General features: G+C 25.3%; 3 protein-coding genes across 6 annotated transcripts; 1 reads left to right on the top strand and 2 right to left on the bottom strand.

Moving 5' to 3' along the window:
* Window positions 1-5790: 5790 nt before the first annotated feature.
* LOC132929976 (sphingosine-1-phosphate phosphatase 2-like) lies at window positions 5791-11850 on the bottom strand. Its single transcript, XM_060995634.1, has 6 exons — window positions 10990-11850; window positions 10755-10918; window positions 10588-10677; window positions 7765-7937; window positions 6889-7031; window positions 5791-6531 (listed from the first exon to the last, which is right to left on the bottom strand). The coding sequence occupies exons 1-6, from the start codon at window positions 11327-11329 to the stop codon at window positions 6260-6262; spliced, it is 1182 nt and encodes a 393-aa protein (XP_060851617.1). The 5' UTR covers window positions 11330-11850; the 3' UTR covers window positions 5791-6259.
* Window positions 11851-16415: 4565 nt separating this feature from the next.
* On the top strand, window positions 16416-18271 carry LOC132930139 (DNA polymerase epsilon subunit 3). Its single transcript, XM_060995829.1, has 2 exons — window positions 16416-16970; window positions 18072-18271. The coding sequence occupies exons 1-2, from the start codon at window positions 16700-16702 to the stop codon at window positions 18179-18181; spliced, it is 381 nt and encodes a 126-aa protein (XP_060851812.1). The 5' UTR covers window positions 16416-16699; the 3' UTR covers window positions 18182-18271.
* A 54-nt stretch (window positions 18272-18325) lies between these two features.
* On the bottom strand, window positions 18326-25487 carry LOC132930138 (E3 ubiquitin-protein ligase LRSAM1-like). Of its 4 annotated transcripts, none has more exons than XM_060995824.1 (12): window positions 23696-23952; window positions 23301-23616; window positions 22373-22464; window positions 22260-22289; window positions 22092-22190; window positions 21708-21816; window positions 21313-21448; window positions 20829-21075; window positions 20638-20754; window positions 19858-20049; window positions 19650-19796; window positions 18326-18604 (listed from the first exon to the last, which is right to left on the bottom strand). In XM_060995824.1, the coding sequence occupies exons 2-12, from the start codon at window positions 23317-23319 to the stop codon at window positions 18479-18481; spliced, it is 1314 nt and encodes a 437-aa protein (XP_060851807.1). In that variant the 5' UTR covers window positions 23320-23616; window positions 23696-23952; the 3' UTR covers window positions 18326-18478. The 4 variants fall into 4 exon arrangements, with proteins under 4 accessions (XP_060851807.1, XP_060851808.1, XP_060851809.1 ...); XM_060995825.1 differs by having other exon boundaries at window positions 23741-23952; XM_060995826.1 differs by lacking the exons at window positions 23301-23616; window positions 23696-23952 and adding an exon at window positions 25283-25487.
* Window positions 25488-25611: the final 124 nt, after the last annotated feature.

The raw sequence follows: 25611 nt of genomic DNA, 5'->3' as shown, positions 1-25611 counted from the left end.
CAAGCCTAGCATTTAAATTGCATACATTTAATTGTTTTCACTTACAACCGCCAGACTAATTTTCAGAGATTTTCTAATTTAACAGTTACATGCGTTCTCGCGGCAATTAAATCTGTATATTATGTTAATAAGTTCTTAAGAATTATGCATACCATATTCAAATTAAATATATATGATTTTGATTAACTTTCATTTAGTAACGTAGTATAAATGTACTAAATAAAATAGTATTAATCACCCGACAATCAAAATAGGATACATGTATTTAGCCCACTCCTTCCTCGTCACCTACAAAGAACTGGCCCCGACAGGCAACATGCTACACCACATGCAAGGGAGACCTTACGAATTACGATCAATCAAATTGTGACCAAATACCCAAAATACCACCGAAACACAAAATATCTTTATTAACTCAGCTTCACTTCAACATGCACTTAACGAAGAAAACACGGAAGCAATATATTCATTTTTCAATAATATTAACTCACAAATTTTAAATATTGTTTATTTATTTTACTAATAAGTAATAAAGGTCCACAAACAACAATAACGGTAATGATAAAATTGTATTGTCTCACCGCGACGGTAAATACTAAATTGTTTAATTGTGTCCGGCTAAGTTTTAACGCCACTGCTACCACCGCCACACCATAGCAGCGTGTGAGGACCTTAACTGTATCTAATTTAAAAATAGGCTAATAACCGTTGCTGTCAAAGCTTTAACATATACCTAATAAAAACAAAAATAATATTATTACACTGCAAGGCTAATAAGATTAGTCAGCTTGTTATGTAAACAACCACGTAATTTTGAGTACTATATAAATTATGAGTTACTACATTTCTAGTTTTTAAATATAAAAAAAAAACCGAAAATAGTTTCTTCAAAGTAAAACATACTATATTCACAAATAAATTTATAAAAAAAATTAAAATTAAAAAATCATACTATGAATTTATGATCCAAATATAAATTTTGAATATGTGAAAAAAAAAATATATAATACCTATGTTATGTTGTGTTTTTTTCACACAATTATTCATACGTGTAAAACATCGTTCAAAACAATTTAAACAAACACGCTCATTCCTTGTGGCAGAATTAATATGCATCAGTCAAACAACTAAATTGAACCAATTATAAGAATCAGATAAATCCCAAAAAGTAGAACAAAAACCCAAATATCTGCATCTCAAATGAAAAAATTTAATTGAGTTCAAATTTGAGTCAAATTTAATTTAATTTAATTTAAAATTTGATATACCAGACAAGACTGTATTTACCACAGTTCTGATAAAAACTATAAAATCTGCAATACTCTCAAAATCTCGAATGTTAGTCATACTGTACTACCTCAATAATCAAACAACACATATAACTAAAAATAAGTAATTTTAAGTCAAAATCCTACCAATGAATGAAATACCATTCAATTTTTCAAATAAATACAAATACTAAATAAGCTATAAGCCTATAAATATCAATAATATTATTTATATTAATAATTATTCATTATATTCTCATCGCCATTGTTATCATGTCATATAAAAAGCAACCTTATTGTGTACATATTAGGTATGTATTAATTGTATTAATCCGTTTCTATTGTATAAAACATATTTATTTATATTAAATTCTTTAATATCAAATTATTTTAAGCATTCATTTTTATAAATAAATATCTTAAATATTTTTATTTTCAAATGGCATGTACAATGTACATTATAATATATATCTACTATACCTAGTGCTCATGTCCCAGTTGTTGAATTCAAATTTGTATTTTGTACACGTGATCAATAAAAAAAATCTTATTTTTTCATTTATAACAATAATAAAATATAATGTCCGAACTTTTTATCGTTGTTGAAAAATAATTCCCCAACAGCGAACTCAATTCTTTATCTTAAACATGAAATCGAATCTATTAGGTAGGTATACCTGCAGTTTGTCGGAATCAGCCGTTGGTACCACAACAATATTAATAATAAATTAATAACTAATAAGTATGGAATTTTAACTCATAGATTATAGAAGAATTTTGATTATATTGCTTACTTTTAAAATTTTTAAAGCTAGTATCCGATCCTTATTATTATAAGAAAATATAAAATAAAATGTTGGGAATAAAAATAAATAATATTACGAGTACTTATTTTTCTTACTATAGTGGCTGTATCGTAGATAGAAAACAATTTTTATTTTTGAATAATTATTTTATTCAATTACTTGAGTTAAAAATGAAGCTTAATGATAATAAAATATAAAAGTTCTTTAAATTGTACATTCATTCGTGAAAATAAATGCATAATGTATAAATAAATAATTACACTGTATAGACTGTAATGCACGACACACGTCTTCTAACCTTCTTAAAATGTTTTAGCGTTTTATTAAAATACGGTAACATTATTATGCATCGTAACTGACGTAACTTATATAGTATATACCGCCACCAAAATATACATCTTGGAATATATTTGTCACAATTATGGGAATAGGTATATAAACATAAATACATAATTAATGTATGTTTATATGGGCCTACTACTGAACCAATTGGCATCAAATGCATGTTCCTTGGGACTCGATGAGTTTATTGCTTCATTTTTCAACACCTATAGGTTTACATATAGATAAACTGCTACCGCATGAATTTCAATTTGGATCATGAAAATTGAATATAATTATGTTAACGGATTTAGGTAGGTATGCCAACCCGAAAATTTTTTTAAAAAAACAATTATTTTCTTATAAATCGTCACGGAAGAATCGAAAAATGTAATCAAATTGCATATCAATATTCAATAATATACATCCGGATCCCGTGAGGGGAAACAAATGCATAAGTAGGTACAGACAGTATAATCCTAATTATTCTCTGACAGACATATTCAGAATTTTGCCATCCCAGTGATGATTTTTGCCCCCTTCTCATCACCTCACGACACCATGTACTTAACATGTATGAAAAAATTATTTGTATAATTTTTTTCTAATATTTTATATATTTTACGTGCATTTATAAGTGACTTTAAATAAATTCATAACGTTTCATTATAATTCAATTCTTTGGTTTTGTATAATATATATTATATGGTATACCTACCTACCTACTATAAACTATATTAATTACCTACTGTAGAACTAAGGTACAATGCCACTTGGCCGCCTTTGTAATTTATAATATAATAATTAATATATTTTAACTACAAATACGGCAATACCTATTAATTAGCATTTCGTTTAGAAGGACGTAATAAAAAAATCTGTCGAATAATAGATCTATAATTGTTATATTTATATATATATATATAGTCTAACCATGTTAACCCAGTACTTACACTATTAGTACGGAAATCAATTTCGCATTTAATTTGACACGCTGCACACATCACTAAAGGTTTAAAGCAATATTATAGTATTATTGGCTTTGATTTTTTTTTTTTTTTGCTTCGGTTTATAAGTGTTAGCATTTTACACGGTTCTAATATTAATTCTATATGCGTGTATTTGTATTTAATTTATGCTACTTGTACACGTGTTACGGTCAAGGCCAAATAATAATGAAACGTTTATAATTGGAACGGAAATTATGCATAATAAAAATATCATACAAAGACTATTAAAATCGAACGAATAGTACAAAATTTTTTCTATATACCTACAAACTTAAATATGATTATTGCAGAAAATTAATTTTTTTTAATTTTAAAAAAATTTTATTTTTTAACTTCGATAAGTGCGACTTCCTTGAATTAAATTTTAAAGATTTATTGGATTGCCAAATTTTTTTATAAGCGTTTCAAAAAAAAACTTAGAAAAATCGAAAATTTCATCAATTGGCTATAAACAGCTTAAAAAATTCAAAATATTTTGAAAATGTAATCATAAACAGATAACATTAATATAAACATTTTGTGAAATTTTCAAGTATTAACAATAATTCGTTTTTGAGTTATAGCAAAATAAAAAAATCGATTTTGTCGAAAACTGGTTATGCGTAAAAATTTCCGTTTTTCCGTTACATTTTTAGGGTTTTTCCTGACGCTCTTGAAAACTACTCAAAATTGTTCTCTTAAAATGACTGTAACTTATAGTAGAATTAAAAAAAAAAAAAGATGCTCATTAAAAAATACCAACTTTCGTAAAATGATATAATGACATACTCATAAATACTTAATTAATATTTAATAGAACATGTAAAACTGAATATTTATTTTTACATTTCTAATCTACGTAGGTACCTATGTTTTAAAATATAAAATAGTATTTATTGGTCGAATAAAATGTATTTGAAATCTAAACATTTTTATTTTTCCGAGTGATACTAAGATAATAGTTCATAAATACGGAATAAAAAATGAACAGTTCTAAATAATAATAGTAATATAATATTATAATGGTTCACGGGACAATGGGATTTTTTACATCTTATTCTCGCTTAATCAGAGCTAGCGTTTACTTACTTGTACTTAGGTACTATACTTATACTGCAGCTATGTACAGCTATAGGTATACTTATAACTTATACGTTTTTATACACAACAATTGTTATAGTTAAAATAAAATAAAATTTTATAATTGTTACTGTTAAATTTGATGACATATTCCACAGCATGCTGAAAAAAATTCCAAATATTCCACTGTATGGTTAAATATTATATATTAATATTTTTTTATTATCCTTTTTTTCTCTTGGATACCCATTATTAAAACAGCATAGAACTGAACACTACAAATACATATTATAGCATTGGTATAAAATTTATCAAATTATATCGAGTGAAATTCAGTCTTAGAAGTGTTATAGTAGGTACATATTGTAACAGTCATAACACGTTGGCCAAATTACCTATTTATCTTTTTAATTTAATCGACAATATATTGCATTGGTAAATTTTGGATGACGCACAAGGTGTACCGTGTACGTAATATCTTCATTTTTTTATACTCGAAAACGCGGAAAACGTATGTTTATTATGTTTAATTCCACTAACAAATTGATCGATATTCAAATGAATAATTCTTTCTTTCTTTCTTTGTCAGCTTGTCATCAAAAAATTAACACATATGAATTTTGTTTCGGATCACAAAAATCGAATATTTTTAGGGTTTCCATTTATCATGATTTTCTGTATTTTCCTATTGTTAAATTTTGTCATTTAGGGTTATGATAAAGCTTTACTTATTCTACATAAATGTAAAAATGAGTAACGACTATTTTATAGAAGAGCCAAGTCTTATGGTTAAGGTTTATACACTAAAAAAAAGGCTCGATTGATTTCGACAAAATACAATTAAGAATACCTTAATAAAAACAAAATGTTAATATTAATATTCGGCTAATACAAACATTATAATTTATAAGTCTAGTTAGGTATATATAAATAACGCATATGCAAATCCACAGTTTTTGACCAATAGGTATTATTATGTAGCTACATGAGTTTATTAAAAAAAGGAGCTATAGGTAGTTTGTTATAATATAACAATAATATATTAAATAAGAAAATAAATATTTAATAGGTATACAATATTATTCTATGATAACATTGTTTATTTGTTTACATTTAAATTGTTCTGATATTACTGATATAATCTTTTACTTGAGCCAACTTAAGTGTTTATCTCAAAAAATTAAAAAATTAAAATTAATGTATGAATAACCAAATATTAATGGAGCATTTTTGATGACATAATTAAATATAATCTGGCACACAATAATCATAAAGTCATAAGAATTTTTTGATTGATTTATAAAAGTATAAAAATATTACATCATATCATAAATAATAATAATATATTATACAGCATAATTTTGTAACATTATGTTTTAATTAATTTGTGCACTGTCTTAGTAGAATATGTATATGTTTCAAACAGTGTATTGTAATTTTTACTTTTTGGTGCATGGTCTTCTTAATTATTAGTATTACTAAGATATATACACAAAAAAAAAATTGATATAAAATTATATTACTCAAATATAAACAATTTTAGTATTAATTTTACAATAATAACAATTAAATTAAAGTTGGAAATTTTATATAATAATGAACTCATAATATTCTTAAATTGACTGTTGACAAATATTTTGTTCAAAATGAGATACAGTTAAATAAAATATAAAACACAATTATTGAACTTAAGAACTTAAGGAATAAGTATCATTAAAGGACATATATTAAAGCGTACATGTATGTAATTTACATAAATAAGGTGGTAACGGGCCATAATATTAAGTTAAATTAACTACTTAGCTTCATGGTAAAATGACTCTCTTGATACAAATAGCAAGTTTTGCAAGAATGGTATCAAAACTATAATATTGAAAGATACCAAGTAAAATGTCAAATATTTGTATGTAATATCTAACAAAGGAATATGCCTCTTCAGTACATCGTCAATTATTTTCATACCACTTTTTATTAAAATTTTATCAATAATACACAGAAAGTACTTAATAATTAAGAAAAACATGACTATGCAACTATATCCCAAACCACTTCTGATCACAATCACACCTAATAAAAAAAAAAAAATTTATAAAATTACATATTTTAAATCTTTATTAATATATTCGTCATCCTAACAAAAATTAATTGCATATTTTTTCATTAAATTTCTTTGGATTTTTATTAAAAAATTTTTTTAGAAATAAAATAGATAAATATTATTACAAACAATTAAAAAAAAAATTATACTTAAAATAAACAATAGACTTTAAAAATTATATATATTATTTCTTTAAATTTTTCCTCAAAAATATTGATAATTTGTATAATATATACAATGTTTTAGTTTTTTTAGTAGTTCAAACGGAAAATAAATTAAAAATACATAAACATCAATTGTATGTTTTCAATAGTGTAAGTACTTACCTAAATCATTAATTGAAGGCCAACTTATAGAATTATTTATAGGGTTCATAACACGAATATCATCCTGTATACCTAATTTGACAAGCAACCAACCTCCAGTCAATATACCCGCACAAGTTCCTAAAATTAAAGTTGTATCGCCCCTAAAACAAAAACATATATTAAAATTTAAAACAAAGTAATTATATGCAAAGATTAAAGAAAAATTGATATACTATAAAATAATAATAAATTACTTGAATCATCATAATTTATACAAAATACTACTTATTTTTAAGTATAACTTGTATATTACCTAGTTATTATTTATTTATATGTAGTTGCCCATTAATGAATGAATACTTTTTTTTTAAGGCTAATTAATTTAAATAATTATATGAACGTATAGTTATCACTTATTTATATGTCCTGTAGAGTAAAAAAATAAATACTGTATATCAATTACTAAACAAATTATTTGTACCATAATAAAATATATAGTAGTCCAGTAATGTATATTCCTACATTTATTTTGTATAAGTAAAGAAGTAGTTTAATTGTAACACATTTGTTTAGAACCAAATTAAATTTATACTTATATTTATACACATGATGATGGTTTATCTTTGACCTACCCAAAAACAATTTTCAGTTAAATGTTCTTACTAATACAATCTATTTTGGACACCAAAACATAATTTTTTTTTAAAAACTGGATTTCTTAAACATTTTGAAGTATTATATGTTTTATCATAAATAGTAGTCAAATATATAAAACATAATGAATAAGCAAAATAAAATAGTTTAAAAAAAAAAACCCATTATATTATACCAGAACATTCCTCGTTTTGTTTAAAACCTTAAAGACATTAATAATTTATTTTAAATATGATTTACTTGGTAGGTGTCCACTGATCACTAGTTGGGTAAATGAGTATTAAGCTCACAGTAACAACAATAAATATCAATGGTGTCCAATTACTATACATAAGATAACGGTCTAATACATCAGCCAATGGTACAAATGGAATCAACAAAACAGTAGCTAATAACAGGCCAGCAATCACATCCTAGAATAAAAATGGATAACAATTTTAAAATATTTTAATATTTATACAAATATATAGGTATTTTAAGTTATTTTAATAGTTTTTCTTAAATGAGCAATGAATAATATTATTTATAATTATGCTATTAGTAAATTTTTTTGGTATTTATGTTATTATCTAAATTACTTCCAATGTTTGAAAATTTATCAGACTATTACTATTTAGTATTTTTATTTAATTTTTTAACTTGAAAATATTATAAATATAAATGCATACATATATACAAATAAATTCAATAGAAATAATATTTTTTTTTTATACCAGTCAAATAAAAGACATGAAATAAATGTTGTATATAGAGAACAAATACATACAAAAATCATAAATAAAATAATGTCATCAATATATTTTATTTTAATACTTAGTTGATAACTGTTATATTTTTATGTATTAAAAAAAACTGTTTGTTGCAGGGGAAAAATGTTTTGGTCTTTCAAAATAAAATTGAATAATTTTCCAAATTAGTAGGATTATGGCAAAACATACATTCTGAATAATAATATACCTATACTCTGTCCAGCGAGAACATACCGCCATCTGACAAAAATTGGTTCTTCTGCGCATCCCCACGCGACATGCTTCTCTGGAAGAACCAGATTATATTTTAACCCTATGCCAATACATAGTATTATTTATTTCTATTTATTTTTTATTTTCAGGTATATGTATATCTCTGTCGTATACATGAGTAACCTCAGACGACAGACTTTTGCATCTTAATCAATACTAATTAGTAAGTAACATACAAATGGACAAAAAAATTATAAAAAAAAAAAAAAAACTAGAAAAAAATAAAGATTATTTTATTAATTAATTTTAATTATTTTAATTTATTCATATGATTTTTGTAATTTGTAAGAACTCTGTAGATTTATAATATGACTTAACTAATGTACAAGTTAATGCTCGTATCAATAAATTAGTATTCAAAAAGTAGTATCATTTCAATATGTTTTCTAATATGTGATTCTTATATTGAACAACACTCATTATTTCAAAATCTATTAACTTTTTTTTACATAAAATCTAATCAAGATAAAACAACATTTTTAAAATAATTTTATCATTATATATGTCTTACATTTTTACTTTTTTGAATCATGCTATAAATTTTTAAATTCATATTTTGAAGCAGCATATTTATTGGAGTACTTTGATACATAAAAATCTAAATTCGGATGAATATTATATTTGTTATAAATATTTATAGTTTATGAGAGAAAAATAATATATCATCATTTTGAGAAATATTGCTGTACCACTCCACTTCGCTGGCCATAACTTTATAAACAGTTTAAACAATTATAACTCATAAACTATTCGTATAAATACTCTCTATTTCGATTTTAAAGTATCAATATATTCCAAAAAATATTCTGCTTCAGAAATTGAATTTAAAACTTTATATTGTAATTCAATTAAAAACACAAAAATATATAATGATAAAATTATTTTAAAAAATGTTTTATTTTGATTAGATTTTATGTAAAAAAAAATATTTTCAAAAAAAGTTAATAGGTTTTGAAATAATGAGTGCTGGTCAACAAAAAAAATCACTCTGTATGTATGTTATATAATTCTAAAGGTATAAAATTAATCATTAAGATTTTAGGTAATTTGGTTAAAGTAAAAAGTATATACGATTTAAAAATAAATGAATGATGAAAGTAAATGTATTTGTTATTTAAAAATAACTATTTAAATATTCATATTACTCTACTCTATAAATATGTCCTTGTATAAATATTATAACTAAAATATTATGAATCTTAACTATAATAGTGACGTTCATTAAAAAAAATATACTTGTATATCTTTTGGATTTGTTAATCAGTATCATGCCATTATCATTGGAAGTTAACTTTAAAATTAAATTCTAATTATTTCCACATTGTAAAAATTCTAGAAATAATAAAATATAGTTGTTCTCAAAGATAATTTTTACTGGAGTTAAATAAAAGTGAAATGCATTGCCTTTTTAAACAGTTATTCCAAACATTAAAGATAAAAATATACATAACTGTTAATAAATGCCATATTATTATAAAACTATTTTATCAAAAAAGGTTTATTAAAAATATATACCAAATAAATTCCAAACACATTACAATGTTAAATTATTCTATCTTTAGTATACTTATCATATAAACTTGCAATAAAACATTAAAATAGTTTTAGATTCACCCACAAATTTTGTATTTTCTATACTCTAACTCTATCAGTAAGGCATTGAGTATTTATAGATTTCAATCTGTTTTTTAATGTAATCATATAAACATATTACATAATAACTAATAAGACGAAGCTAATATATTCTCTATATAAATTACAGAGAATCTTTATAATATATACAATAAATATTAATTTGAATAACAAGCTTGCTTCTAAAATGACAAGGTTTCCCCACTATTGGTTTTAAGAAAAAAAAACAATCAACATTGATTGTTTAGTAACACCAAATTGGATAACCTAACTATTACAATGAACCTTGAATATCATTGAATCAATTCTTTTGTGATTTAAACAATAATTGTTTATTTAACGTAAAGATTAGATAAGATAGGAATGTATTATTTTTTTTATATAAAACAGTTTTAAATAAATAACTTACCAAAACTGTGTGCATACCCAAATATAAACGACTAAGCGAAATTAACATGCACCATAGCAATACTATTAGGATACCAATGTTGCAGTCGATCTAAAAAATTTTTTAAAAAAAAATTAATGAAACCAACAAATGTAAATATAGTTTAAATAATTGTTTTAATTAAGTACTTGATATCGATTTGAAATGTAATAGAAAACAGAAAATGGCAACGCAATACTAATCATAGCATGAGTTGATGGCATTCCATATTCAATAGACCATTTTGTTTGCAATCTAATGACTGGGGGACATTGCGGTCTTGGCCACTGTACTATGTCTTTAATGGACTGGCCTGAACAGAAGTTAACATGAAAATAATGTTGTTAGAAATCTCATTTAAACATCAACAACAATCATTATTACCAATGTACATAACGACCGCCCAGACGAGCACCATTTTCCTAGCAACCGCCGAATCTATGTTCCATATCAAGAATGGTATGACGATAGCGTATCCAATTTCATCGCCGAGGTACGTGCCAAATAAAAACAAGTAATACCAAAACTTGTTGGTGACATGATCGATTTCGTTTATCTTGCGCACCGTATTACCGTTGCTGGTCTTGGACTCGCCATTGTCCAGAGACGGAATGGCAGCACCGTTTTCCGACGGGTCATACCGCATCACTCCGAAAGACCTTTGAAAACGAGCGACCAGCTCCGGGTCTTTTAGGTAATCGACGCAATCCTTAACGGTGTCCATGTCTGAACCACCAGTTTGCACACGCGGTCGTAGAAAATGTTCTTCGAGCTCTGCGCGAATATACTACGATACAGATAGGTAGGTAGGTAAAACGTTAACGGAAAAAAAAACAAATAAATAAATCCGAGCAAAGCAGTCGGACGACGATAACGGACGAATTTGCGCGGGTTTGGACTATAAGAATAGAAAATAGAATAAACAATAAACACAAGCAACAGACTCTAAGACAGTTCCGACATCGCACGCGCGACAGCGGCCGGACGCAAACTGAACGTTGTAATGCATGCACTAGCAACAGCCATTCGAATAATTTATGTAAATCACATTCTTCGATTTGACAAATCAAATATTATATTCATCGGGCACGACGGTCTTCGACGTCCACGAACGGCATACCGAACAGTAAACACGGACGAGTGTCACACCGAAACTATGAAGTAATAAATAAATAAAAACTCGACCTACCTACCTATTCGTTTTTTTTTTTTCAAACCGCTCGACGTTGATAATTCACACGGTGTTGGATGGACGGGGAACGGGACGACCGGACGGCATCGATAAAATATTGATAAGTGATAACACTGTATCATCACCAAACGAGTATAATAATTATTATGTCATAGATTGTAGCTAAATATAGATATAATATATGGAGATATAACCTTTAAACCGTAGACTAAACGATTGTTTAAATGTACCTACATAGTGTGGACGTTTAATATACGTGTAAACTAAATTACACGATATACAGGAATCAGATAATGTTCAAGTCTAGATTAAATACGTCTAATTTATAGTCCAAGTAAGTTTATAGATCTTTCTTTTTCCAGCAAGTCAATAGGTCGTTACGGGGCATGGGTCTGCAGATTATAGAATGCAGAAACGTTAATCATAAATCATAATCTTATGATTATACTTATCGACAAAGGTGGGGACAAGTTAATAAAAACAATTAACTCAAGTGAATACAAGATCTTTAATCTAAAATTTAATAATTAACAAATAATAAATTCAACTCGGCTAGTTATAGGTTAATAGGCATAGAAAAATATGTTAACCCAGTTTAAAAAATTAATCTTTTTAATTAGTACCTACATAAATCAAATAAAGTGTAGTCAAGTTTTATCTATAGGTTCCTCTAAATTATTTTATCAAGAAAATTTGTATTTTAGTATTACTATTATAGATTGATTATTTATTTAAAACTATATAGTACCGCGTGCGCCGCTGCCTGCCAAAAGTACAAACGCGTCTTGGCCGATGCATAAACGTTAAAACTTAAAATATATAATACGAAAACTTTAATGCTTACAATAATATACAATATGCCAATATGTATGGACGTTATGTTTATGTTTATGTGTATTTATTATTTATATATAGGTACATGTAGTATATAGGTATATAAATATATAATTTATGTACTGCTGTGTGCATAACAAAAACGATATAAAATAAAAGTTCCAATTTTTTTAATTAATTTAAATATCAATGAATATAGATAAATAAAATAAAATTAATACATAAATATTAATTACTTTGCAACATCATACATATGCTACACATACTTAAAATAATGTGTTTACTATATATAATGAAGAAAAAATGGTCTAACGACTGACGATTTTCTTATATATAGTTACCAGACTGCTGCAGTTTCTTGATCTAATATGGTGAATTTACAACTAATTGACTTATTACATTCCCAATTCATTCATATTTGAGGTATAGGCTTAACGCTTAACTCGCTTAAGTGTGATTAGAATAATTAAGCTATTTTGGGATCTCAACTGTTAAGAGTTTTGTCATCTGCAAAATCACCAGTAACAACAACTATATAGATACTGTTCTTTTAGAGATTCTATTTTAAATTTTTAGATGTTATGAACTTACAACAAAGTTCTATCTTCTATAAATATACATTTAAGCACACTAAAATATAGTAGGTATAAAGCTAGTAATAATCTTATTCTGTATCATTTTTTCTTGTGTGAAAAAAACGCTCGTTCACTGGCACGAAAGAAACTTACACATCAATTATTATCATTAACTATGGTTTCATATGATCATTTAAGATCTAACGATTAATACGTTTAACCTTTTGCATTTTGAGATGCAGACATTAGGATGAAACCGAACGATTGAAGGACATAACGCTGACGGTCAAATGGCTGAAAGTATTAAAGATAAGGTCACATTACGAAAAGCCAACAATAATTATAAATACAAAAGCTTGGCACAAAAGGCAAAAAATATATTAATAGGAACTTATCACATTGGATATTATTGTATAATATTAAGGAATAAGTAAATAGCAACATGTTATTTTTGGTCAAAAAAATTATGGAATACATTTTCAAAAAAATAAAAAACATTTTAGTTTATAATTCCAGGTAAAATTGCTATAATTTTGTTAAGAAAAGACTGGCCAAAATAAAATAAAAACCATACTTGTTAAACAAAATCGAACAGCTGTCGAAACAATACACGAAACTGAATGAACTACTTAATATAATTTATAGATAAAACAACATTATTAATTCATTTTTTATAATTAATTTTTAATTTTTGTATCTCAATATAAAGTCAATTTTCTTATGTCAATCGACATAGTTGTTGTTTTTTTTAATTTGTGGAGCCTAATACCCCTATCAATCTATCATTTTAATTTGAAATAACTTAAGATTAAGTTAAGTTATTTTTAACTTTACGACTTTACGAGTGTCAGGCGTCAGCCAAAATTTGTGTCACTGGTATAGTGGTATATTAGCTTTATGTAAGTACTTCACTCATTAGACATTAAAACATTTTATCGACTAAACGGTTATAGACGTAATACATAGTTTTATGTTTAAGGAGTGAAATATATATACATTGTGGAGGCCTTAAATAAATAAATAAATAGGAAAGTACATTTTATAATTATTAAATAATATTTAATATTTTCAATTTACTACAAATTGAATTAATTAATTAATTATTTATAAAAACTTCACTAAATAATAGTAACTAAAATGATTATAAATGTTGAAAAAATATTATTTTTATCTTGATAAAATGATTCAAGTCTACAATTACTATAATAATTATTTTTTTTTTGGTTATTATACCAAAAAAAAAAAACATCATTTTATAACCAATAAACGCAATCGCTATTTCACTCAGAATCCTACATATCGTCATATCGACCCAGAAGAAAAACGACAACTCAAATATAACAATTATACAGTACAGATAAAAATCATAATGGCTAAAAACGAAAATTAAAATTAAAGTTCTCATTCTACCATAAGCGCAATTTGAGGAGGCTTGGAGGGCTAGTCTGTATTTATATCCCCTTCAACCTTTATATATCCTAGGGAGTATACATACATGCAAATTATAATAGCCCTCCCCCCCAAATTAAAACTCAAATTGCGCCTATGCATTCTACATACTTGGTATTTACACTAATAGATTCAAATTATTATACTCTATCAAACATGTATGATGTATCTTACAAATTTAAAAAAATTCTTTGGTCTAAATCGTCCAATATTAAAATTAGTTATGTGTTATGTCTATTTTGCTTTTTATTTTTTTGTCATATATTTTGAGTTAGGTATATTTGTAATAAATAAAAGGATACGTATTATGTATTATGATTGTTGTATTGCGTCAGATTTTATTTTATATTTTTATTTTTTTGTAAGCTTAAAAATATATCAATTGTCTGATATATGTGATAAGTATAAAATAAAACTATATCTAAACAGAGAAAAATGTGTCTATTGCAGCACGTACATACTATTTTACAATATAAAAAGTCATAAATACGTCATGTCTAAATACTGTTAAAATAATTATGATATAATTGGGGTATTAAGTTTTGCTTACTCAATTCCAGCAAATCAGATTTTTTCGCTGCACTTAGGTGCACAGTCGTAATATTATTACTTTTCAATTGCATTTGATATACCCACTTATTATAGTTATAGTTTATAATTTCATTAATTTTGTGGCTACAAACAATGAAATATTGGCACCAGAATTAGTTATTTAAACTGTTCTCATATAATAATTAACAATATTATAATCATCTATTGTCTAACACAGCGTTTCTTAAACTGTGTTCCGCGAAGCTTAAGTAATTTTTTCAAAATTGTCAAGAAAATTAATTTAAAATATCAAACTAAGTATTAGTAGTGGAGAAAAATAGTTTGCATTAAAGAAAAAAAAATTTGTATATTAAATAATAATGTAAGCCGTATGGAATAGCCTAATCTCTAATTTTGGTGCAGTTCAAAAGATGAATATCCTCAATTGTCACAAAAGGCCGTGTTGGAACTTTTACCATTTGCAACCACTTTATGTGTGAAACGGGGTTCTCCACCTATGTATTGATAAAAAAAATATATCGCAACAGACTTGATGCCGAACCTAATATTTTAATGAAATTTTCATTAATAAACCCCAATATTAGGAATATTTGTAAAAATAAAAAACAATTTCACTTGTCCCATTAAAATGTATACTTAGTGTAATTAAAGTAATTATTATTAAAGTATTATTATGTATATACACGATTATTTTTATTTTTATTTTTATTTTTATTTTAACATGTTTTTTTAATTAAATACCTTTAACACAATATTATTATATGATTATAATTTATTTGCAAGAAAGTAAAAAAAAAGTAGGGGTTCCGCGATAAAAGTGGACATCAAAAAGGGTTCCACGGATAAAATAAGTTTAAGAAACGCTGGTCTAACACAATACCTATACCACCTACGCCAATACAACTTACCGTTTCACCACGATTTAAGATACAATTTAGATAGGATTATTATAGATCTAAGTAATGTTTTTTCAATTTGAATCGTCCGCGCCCATTTCAAACTGAAACGCAGAATTTATATTATTTATTAAATTTAGCTATGAATGATATGATTATATTATGTGATGCAATCTCGTGATTAGATTGCATTATACATGCCCGACGCCTGATATGTATTGTACTGCAACCGAACATACAAGATTTCTTATCACTTTAATAGGTATCATCACGACGTTTTCGCGTCGATCACACGTTCCCGCCTTCCAGAGTTTTAATTTTCGATGTTATCGTAAACAAAGCGTTTCAGTGAGCGACTACACCGCTCACTATTTTGCTGTTGTCCTTCGGTTCTTGTGAGTATTACTATTTTACAGTTTCGTCTTTATTCTTTAGTAGGCACATCCGATTGTTTTTCGAATTGCCATCACGTGGACTTGGCCAAGACCAGTAGTCTTGTCGACGAACGTCGGTCTGCAACGCTTGTTCCGGTTTTTGATGAATGCTACGAGATCGATCTACAATTTCGTAACAGAGTATCGTCATAGGTGATCGCAATGGCCGAACGTCTGGAAGATTTAAATCTACCGGTGACCGCGATCACCCGTATCGCCAAGGAAGTGTTACCGGCCAACATCATTGTGTCGAAAGAAGCTAAGACCGCGTTGGCCAGAGCGGCGTCCGTATTCATATTGTACGTGAGCAATCAAGCTACCACGATCGCAACCAGTAGGAACAAGAAGACCATCAGTGCCCAAGATGTACTGGAAGCATTGTCCCAAGTCGATTTTGAATGTCTGATCGAACCATTACAACAACTATTAGAAGGTATGTTGATACATTATATTATACGATTCACCACCATCTGCTTGTATTAGTAAGTGATGGATAAACGTCTAGTCATTGTTGTTTCTCAACGGTGACTGTGAAAAGTATTAAAGTTGCTTATTAGGTATACCGAAATACCTATATGTTTCAATTTGTTAATGGAAACAGGTCTTAAAGAAATATTTTAAGTCATTAATAACTTATTATTTTGGTAAACCAATATAATCATTTCACCGATGTATGTAAAATGTTAATTACTATTACAGTTGATCAAATTATTAAATAATAATATTTAATTATCAAATAATCTGTAAATAAAATTTATGATCCAAACCTAAATAGTTATAGTTTTTACTGTTGGGATCTAATTAGGTACCTAATATATTTTACTTTTAATTAAATTATCAGATGACTAGTTGTAATAACAAATATAATGTCTAAAACTAAAAAGAAAAATAGTAAGCGATTAAATAGATTACATATTAGTTGTAATTAGGTAAATGATTTGAATTCACAGTTTTTTACCATACACAAAATTAAATTAAATAAATCAACTCATTTAAACTTTCTCTAGTAATCAAATTGAAAATACAAGTATATTATGATAATTGATCATTACTAGTGTAATATAATATAGAACTATCATCAAAGAATTTTACATAGCTACCTAACCTTTTCTAGAAAAAATAATATTTACCCTATAATATTTATATATATATTATTTACCTTATAAATATCAATGCGAGTATCTATTACTCCTATATTTCCTTAAATTACATTTTTTACTCAAACATATTTGACCTCCATCCATCACTAGAATCATAGATTAAATAACACAATACCAATGCAATAATTATTACTTATTATTTTAATTTGGATTTGACTTACTACTAGTAGCATATGGAATGGCAAGAGATGAATAAATATTTATTTAAACCTCCTCCTGCCACAATGTGAAACTAGGGAATCGAATACAAATCCAAATGAGCAATAAATAATTACATTGGCGTTAACATATTTAATTCATGATAGAACTACAATGAAATCTTAGTGTTAAATGTCTGTTTTATGTGTAACATTTGTATTGTTTTTTTCCTATAGACTTCAAGTCGACAAAACAACAAAAGAAAGATACCAAAAAGCCGACACCAAACAAAAACACAGATGATGCCGATGTGATTGATTTGGTTGACGATGATCTGGAATTATGATTATTATTAAGTTTTTTTGAACATTTATTATTTTTATTATAAAATATGTAATTTTTAGTACAATAAAAAAAATAAATGTATTATAATGTATTAACATGGATTAAATAACAGTAATAGTATATGAAAATATGTGTAAAAATATAATTTTATATAAGCTAAATAAGTCTTTATTATTATCAAAATATTAGTATTATGAACACTATAGTTATTTCTGCTATATAAATGCTATAATAATAATAAGTAACCACTTGTTAATATTATCAATGCTAAGAATGAAAAAACTGATATTAGTAATAGTCAGGTTATACTTTTAACATCAAATTTATGTGAGATTTCAGTTCTGCACATAGGGCACAATGAAATTTGTTCTGAACATTTCCAACAGCAACATAAGTGTCCACAGGGAACAAACAAAGTGTCAAACTGAAACAAAAAACAATTAATTCATATATGAGCTAATATAAATAAAATTAAGTTAAAAAAAATTCCAAAACATGTCTCCAAACTAAGAATTAAACCAGTTATTCACTTTATAAGTGATCACTTAAATAACTATTAATAATAATAAGTAATATTAAATGCTTATTATTTATTTATTAAGTTTAATATTGAAATACATATACAATGTAAGTGTTGTTGTTAGTGAGAAGTTTTTGCAATGAATATTGTGTTTGTATAATTCATATAAAACAAGTTACTTTTATTTATTAATTTAATAAAATTCATGAAAGAGTATACATACAATACCAATTCATTTTTAAAGTTTGTTTAATTCCAAGATTTAAATTACTAAATAAATATTGAAAATTTAATTATTATAACTTATAAGACAATTTAAAAATATAAATATATAAACTAGCTGTTAATTTAATATTAAAGGTTAAAAAAAATTATTATATTTTATAATTAAGGCTCACAATACAACAGTAAATTAAAAATCAATAAAAAAAATATCATACATGATATTCAAAAGTAAAAGTTTTACAACAATAAATTTTTGTGGTTTTGCATATTTATTTTTGGATTATTTAATAATTAATTTATTCTCATCATTGAGAATATTGAACAAAGTTCTATATTTTAGATTCTGAATGGAGCAATGAATATATTGATTTTTCAATGTATTATATTTTTATTTTTTTGTATGTACATTTAATATTAATTAAAAAAACTGATCTTCAATTTTGAGAGTGATTTATGATAATTTGACAGTTAATACTTCTAAGAGGTCAAAAATGAAAATTCTTTGATGTACACTTGACACTTACTGGCTGCTGCATAGCAGAGCGATAACCTAGGTTTTATTTACATTTAGTGGTTTATTCAATTATGTATAAATTTACTCATAATCTGATATAATCTTAAGTTATAGTACATATTATTTATACACCATTACCACCAATAATTTACCCAATTATTATAAGTAAACAATAATTATGTGTAGAATAATAGTAGTATAAAATATTACTTTTGTTTCCATGCAGACAATGCATTCAACTTCTTCTAAAAATGGAGCCGATGGAGGAAACTCATTTTCTGTTGGAGCAGATGGCATAGGAAAATAATTTAATGTATTTATTAATATTTCTTGATCGTCACAGTTATTAACTCCCATCTAATAAATAAACATACTTATAATAAATACTGAGAATATAAATAAATAATATCAATTATACTTTTGCAAGGTATTCTTTTGTCAATGGTAATTCCAAATTATTTTCCAAAACAAATAGCAGAAGATGACCACCACCAGCTGTACACACCCTATGTAATAATGTTGGGTTGATTGTGCTCTTGGAAAATGTTAACTCTGACGGCATGTCATTAACCAATTTTGTATACTGTGATAACCATTTTGTTGTCGTTTCCTAAAAAAAATATAATTCATTGAATATATATTTTTAATCTATATTGAAAACAAAACTTGGTTTCGTTATTTTGAAATCTATGCATTCATTATACTTATACAATAAGCAAGTTAAAAAATTGTTTAGATGAAGATAATTAATGAAAAAATTATATGTAATTAAATTAATTAAGGGATATCAATTGTAAGAAACATTTTAATTTAAAATTATTAGGAATTAAATTTTTTTTTTTTACATTTAGAATATTGAGGATTGTATGTTAAGGTTTAATAATAAAAAAAACCAAATATTTTTTAATAATTTAATTTACCAATTAAAAAGTTGATAAAAAATGTAACACATTGCAACATATATTTTCTAAGGATTTTAAAAGCTATTATGTGTATATTTAACAACATTAGACTAATAATTGACTTTTTTTCAATCCTTTCCAAATTTATAATAACAATACACTCTTATTCCATTATAAGTTAATTGAGCTGATAGCTGTGTGTTGAAGAACAGGTCTCTGTATTATATGTACAGTTAATTATTTATATATTAAACTAATAGTATTATGTATCTTTAAATTATTTTAATCTCACTTACAAGTTCAACATTTTGAGCTTCTAATTCTTGAATTAGATATTTTTGATTTTGCTTTTTTTTATCAATAAAATCCACAAGCAATTTTGTTAATGTGATTCTTTCATCACATAAATTATTCTGTTACAAAAACAATTGATTCATGGTGAAAAAAACTATTTTTAAAGGAGGTATACATTAATTGTTGATCATACTATTTGCTTATTGAGCTGAGAGTTTTGCTTTTGTAATTCAACAGCAGTTAAATATTTGAGCTGATTGTACATGAACTTTAAATGTTCTTTTAGAACTTGACGATAACAATTACTTGTATTGAGAAGATTAGTTAATTTCTCCATTTTAGATGAATCATCATTTGACAATTTATTTACAAGTAAACAACGTTGCATATTTACTTTATCAATTATTTGTTCAACTTTTAATGTAAATTCATTATCAGTTCTGTAAAATAAAAAATATATTAAATAAATAATCTTTATTAATAGAAAACTATTATAAATTAGAACTTTGTTTAATTACAAGTTTATCACCAATAATGTTTAAATAAAAATACTGATAATTTATATAAGCAAAAAGCAATGTTTCCGAATCATATACTTATATACTATTATATGTGAATAGAAATGTTAACAAGCATGCTCTTAACTGTTTTATATAATTATTATTAAAAATACTTACATTCTTAATTTTAATTTATCTTCATGACTGATATGTTTAATTTTATCACATTTACTATACTTTTCAAAGTAATTCATCTGAAATGAACGATTTAAGTTAAGAGTATCATTTATTAATTCTTTTGATGTTTTTTCGACTGAAAAATATAAATAAACAAATTTGAAATAAATAATGAATAGTATAAAAATTATCTTAAAAAAATAATTAGTGTTGTATTTAACCCAAATCACACTGAGATAATTTTATTTTATATATCTCTTTCACCATTCACCCACCAAAATAAATTTAAACATTAATTTAATAATAATATTGTTGAAATATAACACTAAATTATTTATTAAGACAGACAACTATTGTAGATAATTAGGTTAAATAACCACTAGTTGAAATAGTACCATCTTTTAAATGATTCAAAAATTGTTTTTGTTTTAGTAGATTATCCTTTTGAATTGAAGATACTAACTGATTGGTAGATTCTTCATCAGTTAATAAAAATTGAATCATCTATAAATAAAAATTAATCAATAAAAATATTAATATATAAATTTGTGACTTCTTATTTTTAAGGAGTAAAAAACAAAAGGGATAAAAGAAGATTGTAGAACATTAAAACCTGTATTTCTTAATTTATATTATATACTAAATAGTCATTTAGTATAAACAATGAATTATTTATAATAATTTACAGACAAAATGCGTATCATAAGAATGTGTTAATAATTTATAAATACATTTTCAAAAATATTTATTTATGGTTATTTTTTAATTTTTTTAATTACTTTATCATTATTGCTACTTTTCTGATGAAGATGAATTTTATTTTCTTCCAATTTCTTAATATTTCTTTCTTCATTGAGAAGATTTTGTTTTCTTAAATTCTGTTAACAATTAAGAATTCTAAAATTAATATAATTCAACTAAAATAATAAAAATAAATTGTAACAAACCTTTTGTTTTTCTAATTTTTCTAATTTTTCCTGTAAAAAGATAAATATTTAAAATTATTATTAAGAATTAAATTTTTTTATTACTTTGTAATTTGTATGAATAATTAATTTACCTGTAACACTAAGTCTTGATCAACCATTCTTGATAATATATTATCTGATTTTTTATTTGGTTTATTTGTAGAGCAATTGTTATTCTTAGAAACTGTAAAAAAAATGAATACCTATTTATATATAATATATTAATAGATAGTCATTTTTTAATACTCAATACAGATATTTATTTGGTATATTTTTTTGTAATTAATTTGTTATAAACTATGTACATACATTTTTATAAAATAAGACATTAATAATATTATTAAAAAAATATATATCAATAAAATATCACTAACTTTTTTTTTGCTAACTAATACAATATTAGCAATACACAAACAACTATTTCACTTTAAATATATTCAAAAAGAATATGATGTCAATTAATATTAATTAGTAGTATTATTAGATATAAAAAATTAATTAATTCATATAACCTTGGTTCATAAGTATAATTAAAATTGAACACAAATTTAGATAAAATTTTTTTGGAATTTTATAATAATAAAAACTAGGCGATTCAAACATCAAACTAGTGTTCTACTATCTAGTAATTAGCATAGTATTGATCTCAATTATTTGTTTTCAGATGAAAAAATATTATTTTATAGATTTATTTTATTAATATACAAAAGTTTTTACATAAGGGCCTCTATTTTGTATATAAGGCCATTATATTATATTGAAAGAAAACTGAAGTAATATTTAAATTAGTGGAATCTATATACAGTGTTGATCAGACACTGTTAGGTCACAAAATCATTGAGTCAGTCCTCAATATAAATAAGAAAATAAGCTCAGGCCCTCAAACTTAGATTAGTCAGACAAGCATGAAGCAATACAGCACATATTTGACAGATTTTATTTTATACAATTTACACAATGATCGACACAGATATATGTTTATGACTTTAAATTTCAACATGATTATAATACTATACTCACATAAGGAAAAAAAACTCATATTGTCGAAAATATGACATTCATTTCTGTGACAATCTAATAAACGTTCGAAATGCGGCGGAATATTAAATATGCGACGTAAATCACAGATTCACATCAAAATAAAACTAGTGGGAAAATTACAATCAGAAAAAAACAAAAATAAATAATAAAAAGATCCAGTGTTCAGTGTTTGTAGGTACGTCTTATACGGCGTACTAATACTATTCGTTTGAACTTCCAAGTTGAAAACTTGAAACGTGCGAGTGTAATTGCGATAGCAACTATCGGGATTCCAGAACAGTGACGGCTACAACAGCTGATGTAAAAAAAAAGATAAGAAGATAATAGTCAGTTATTCTATAGTTGTTGTTGTTGTTGTTGTTGTTATTGTTTACCATAGGTAGTTTTCTATTATCACTAAAGCGCAGATAGGTACCTACCTATTGTAATAAAAAATAAATAAAAATAAAAATGTTTATGTTATTTCTTTCAAAGTATGCAATAAAAAAAAAATATTTATCAAAAACTCAATGTTTTTAAAATTTAAATCATTTAAAAAATAAAAAATAAATACTAAATAGAAAAACAAATGAACAAACTAAAGCAACTAGCCACTAGAGTAATTAAATAATTAAAGCTTAGATCATGCATCGTGTAAAATTATAATGGTTAGACCTATAGCTATATTGTTTAAATATTTAAACAGAAGTCCATATAATTAAGCGGACTTGGCACAATTGCGCATGCGCTCAATTTATATTACGTTGTTAGTTGTTACTGCAATAGATGCAGAATATGTTTTTGTTTAAAATTTTGAATATTTATTACTTTATATTCATACATTATAAGGTTGTTTTATTTATTGTTGTCAGAAAATTTTGAAGAATATTTAACCATTTTAACATTTACCGTTCTTTGAGCATATTTTTCAGTACTTTTAATAAATACGATCTTATCATGTACATTTTGTTTTATTACCACGTTCTCTATTACGATTTACTATCGATTTGAACACATTATTTCCCACAAAATAATGATTATAGTCAATATGTATGAAAATTACAGTGGCATAGCATGAGATGTACGACTTTATAGGCGAGACCTTAAACACAGAAATTAAATTATTATAAACAATGATTTAAGTCTGATACTATAAAAGTTATAAAAATATAATATAATTATTTTCATAGGTACTTTTAAATGTATTTAAAATAATATAACATTGTTCATTTAGAAATGATTTTTTCAAGCTTTTGCCATTTAATTAAAAAAATAATTTCCTGGTGGTTTTTTTTTTAATGTCATAAATCGTGATAAAAACTGTGCCCCGTCTCCCTAACTTGAACGTATAGGTACCTTGAGGATTCTGCAGAGGCCATGTCCTAAATACGTCTCTGAATGTATTGCTATTTGCTTAGTCCCCTTTCCATAACAGTACGTTTTTATCTTAACATCGTTGTGGTAATCGTGGTAAATACTTAATTATCAACATGATTAGGTAACTCGTAATTTATCTATATAATAATATAGTCACTAATTCGTTCGCGTTGTAATGTTTACAAATGTCGACCGGTATAACAAGTGAATTGTACTGGGCCGTAGATAATATATAATAAAATACTAAATAGATCAAATGCGTATCGCCCTATTTATATTACATACAGTGATGTTTCTATCAGCTAGTGCATAAGTGTATTATTTTAGGTGTACAATTGTATATGTATATTTACGTAGGTAACCAAAATGACACTGAAGGATTATATTGAAGCTGTTTGTTAAATAAAGTAATATTTCTTGTATGACAATAATGAAAATAAATAATAATAGGTATATTGTATATTATACAAAATGTATGAATATAATATATATATTATTATTGTTATTATAATATTATAATTTATTTAATAAATACAATTCATCAATATATTTTAATTGCTGTATTATTATTTTCACAATTATTGCAGGCCATGTAATCTTCCTACCTGCTTAACTATCTTCTACTAGATAGGTATATTAATAACATCATGTTCTGACTTCTGAATTTCTGAATTCCTGCAGTCCAACTGATTCATCATCGTCTATAGTCGGCCACCAGAAATAAATATGAATTTTGGTCTGTAGTTTTGTTTTAGGATGTATAGCCGTATAGGTGTTCTAAGAAAGGATTTTGTAAAATTTACATTTTAAAGAGAGACTCTTTCATGGATTTGTTGCAGGCTCGTGAAAAACGATTATTTTTTTGTTTGCATATGATGGTTACCATTGGTTACAAAAAAATGTCTATTGGTAACAACTAACAGCTGTCCAATGG

The sequence above is a fragment of the Rhopalosiphum padi genome, chromosome 4 (assembly GCF_020882245.1).
Source record: "Rhopalosiphum padi isolate XX-2018 chromosome 4, ASM2088224v1, whole genome shotgun sequence".
In the NCBI taxonomy this organism is placed as follows: domain Eukaryota; kingdom Metazoa; phylum Arthropoda; class Insecta; order Hemiptera; family Aphididae; genus Rhopalosiphum; species Rhopalosiphum padi.
This window is presented reverse-complemented; position numbering and strand designations above follow the sequence as displayed.

Coding starts and splice junctions, on each gene's coding strand:
- LOC132929976 (XM_060995634.1), bottom strand. CDS start 11,329: ATGGACACCGTTAAGGATTGCGTCGATTACCTAAAAGACCCGGAGCTG. Junction 10,678..10,754: donor ACATTTCAAATCGATATCAA/GTACTTAATTAA, acceptor AAAATTTTTTAG/ATCGACTGCAACATTGGTAT. Junction 7,938..10,587: donor TGGGTATGCACACAGTTTTG/GTAAGTTATTTA, acceptor TTTTTATTCTAG/GATGTGATTGCTGGCCTGTT.
- LOC132930139 (XM_060995829.1), top strand. CDS start 16,700: ATGGCCGAACGTCTGGAAGATTTAAATCTACCGGTGACCGCGATCACC. Junction 16,971..18,071: donor ATTACAACAACTATTAGAAG/GTATGTTGATAC, acceptor TTTTTCCTATAG/ACTTCAAGTCGACAAAACAA.
- LOC132930138 (XM_060995824.1), bottom strand. Junction 22,290..22,372: donor ATCAAGACTTAGTGTTACAG/GTAAATTAATTA, acceptor ATCTTTTTACAG/GAAAAATTAGAAAAATTAGA. Junction 21,076..21,312: donor GATAAATTAAAATTAAGAAT/GTAAGTATTTTT, acceptor TTTATTTTACAG/AACTGATAATGAATTTACAT.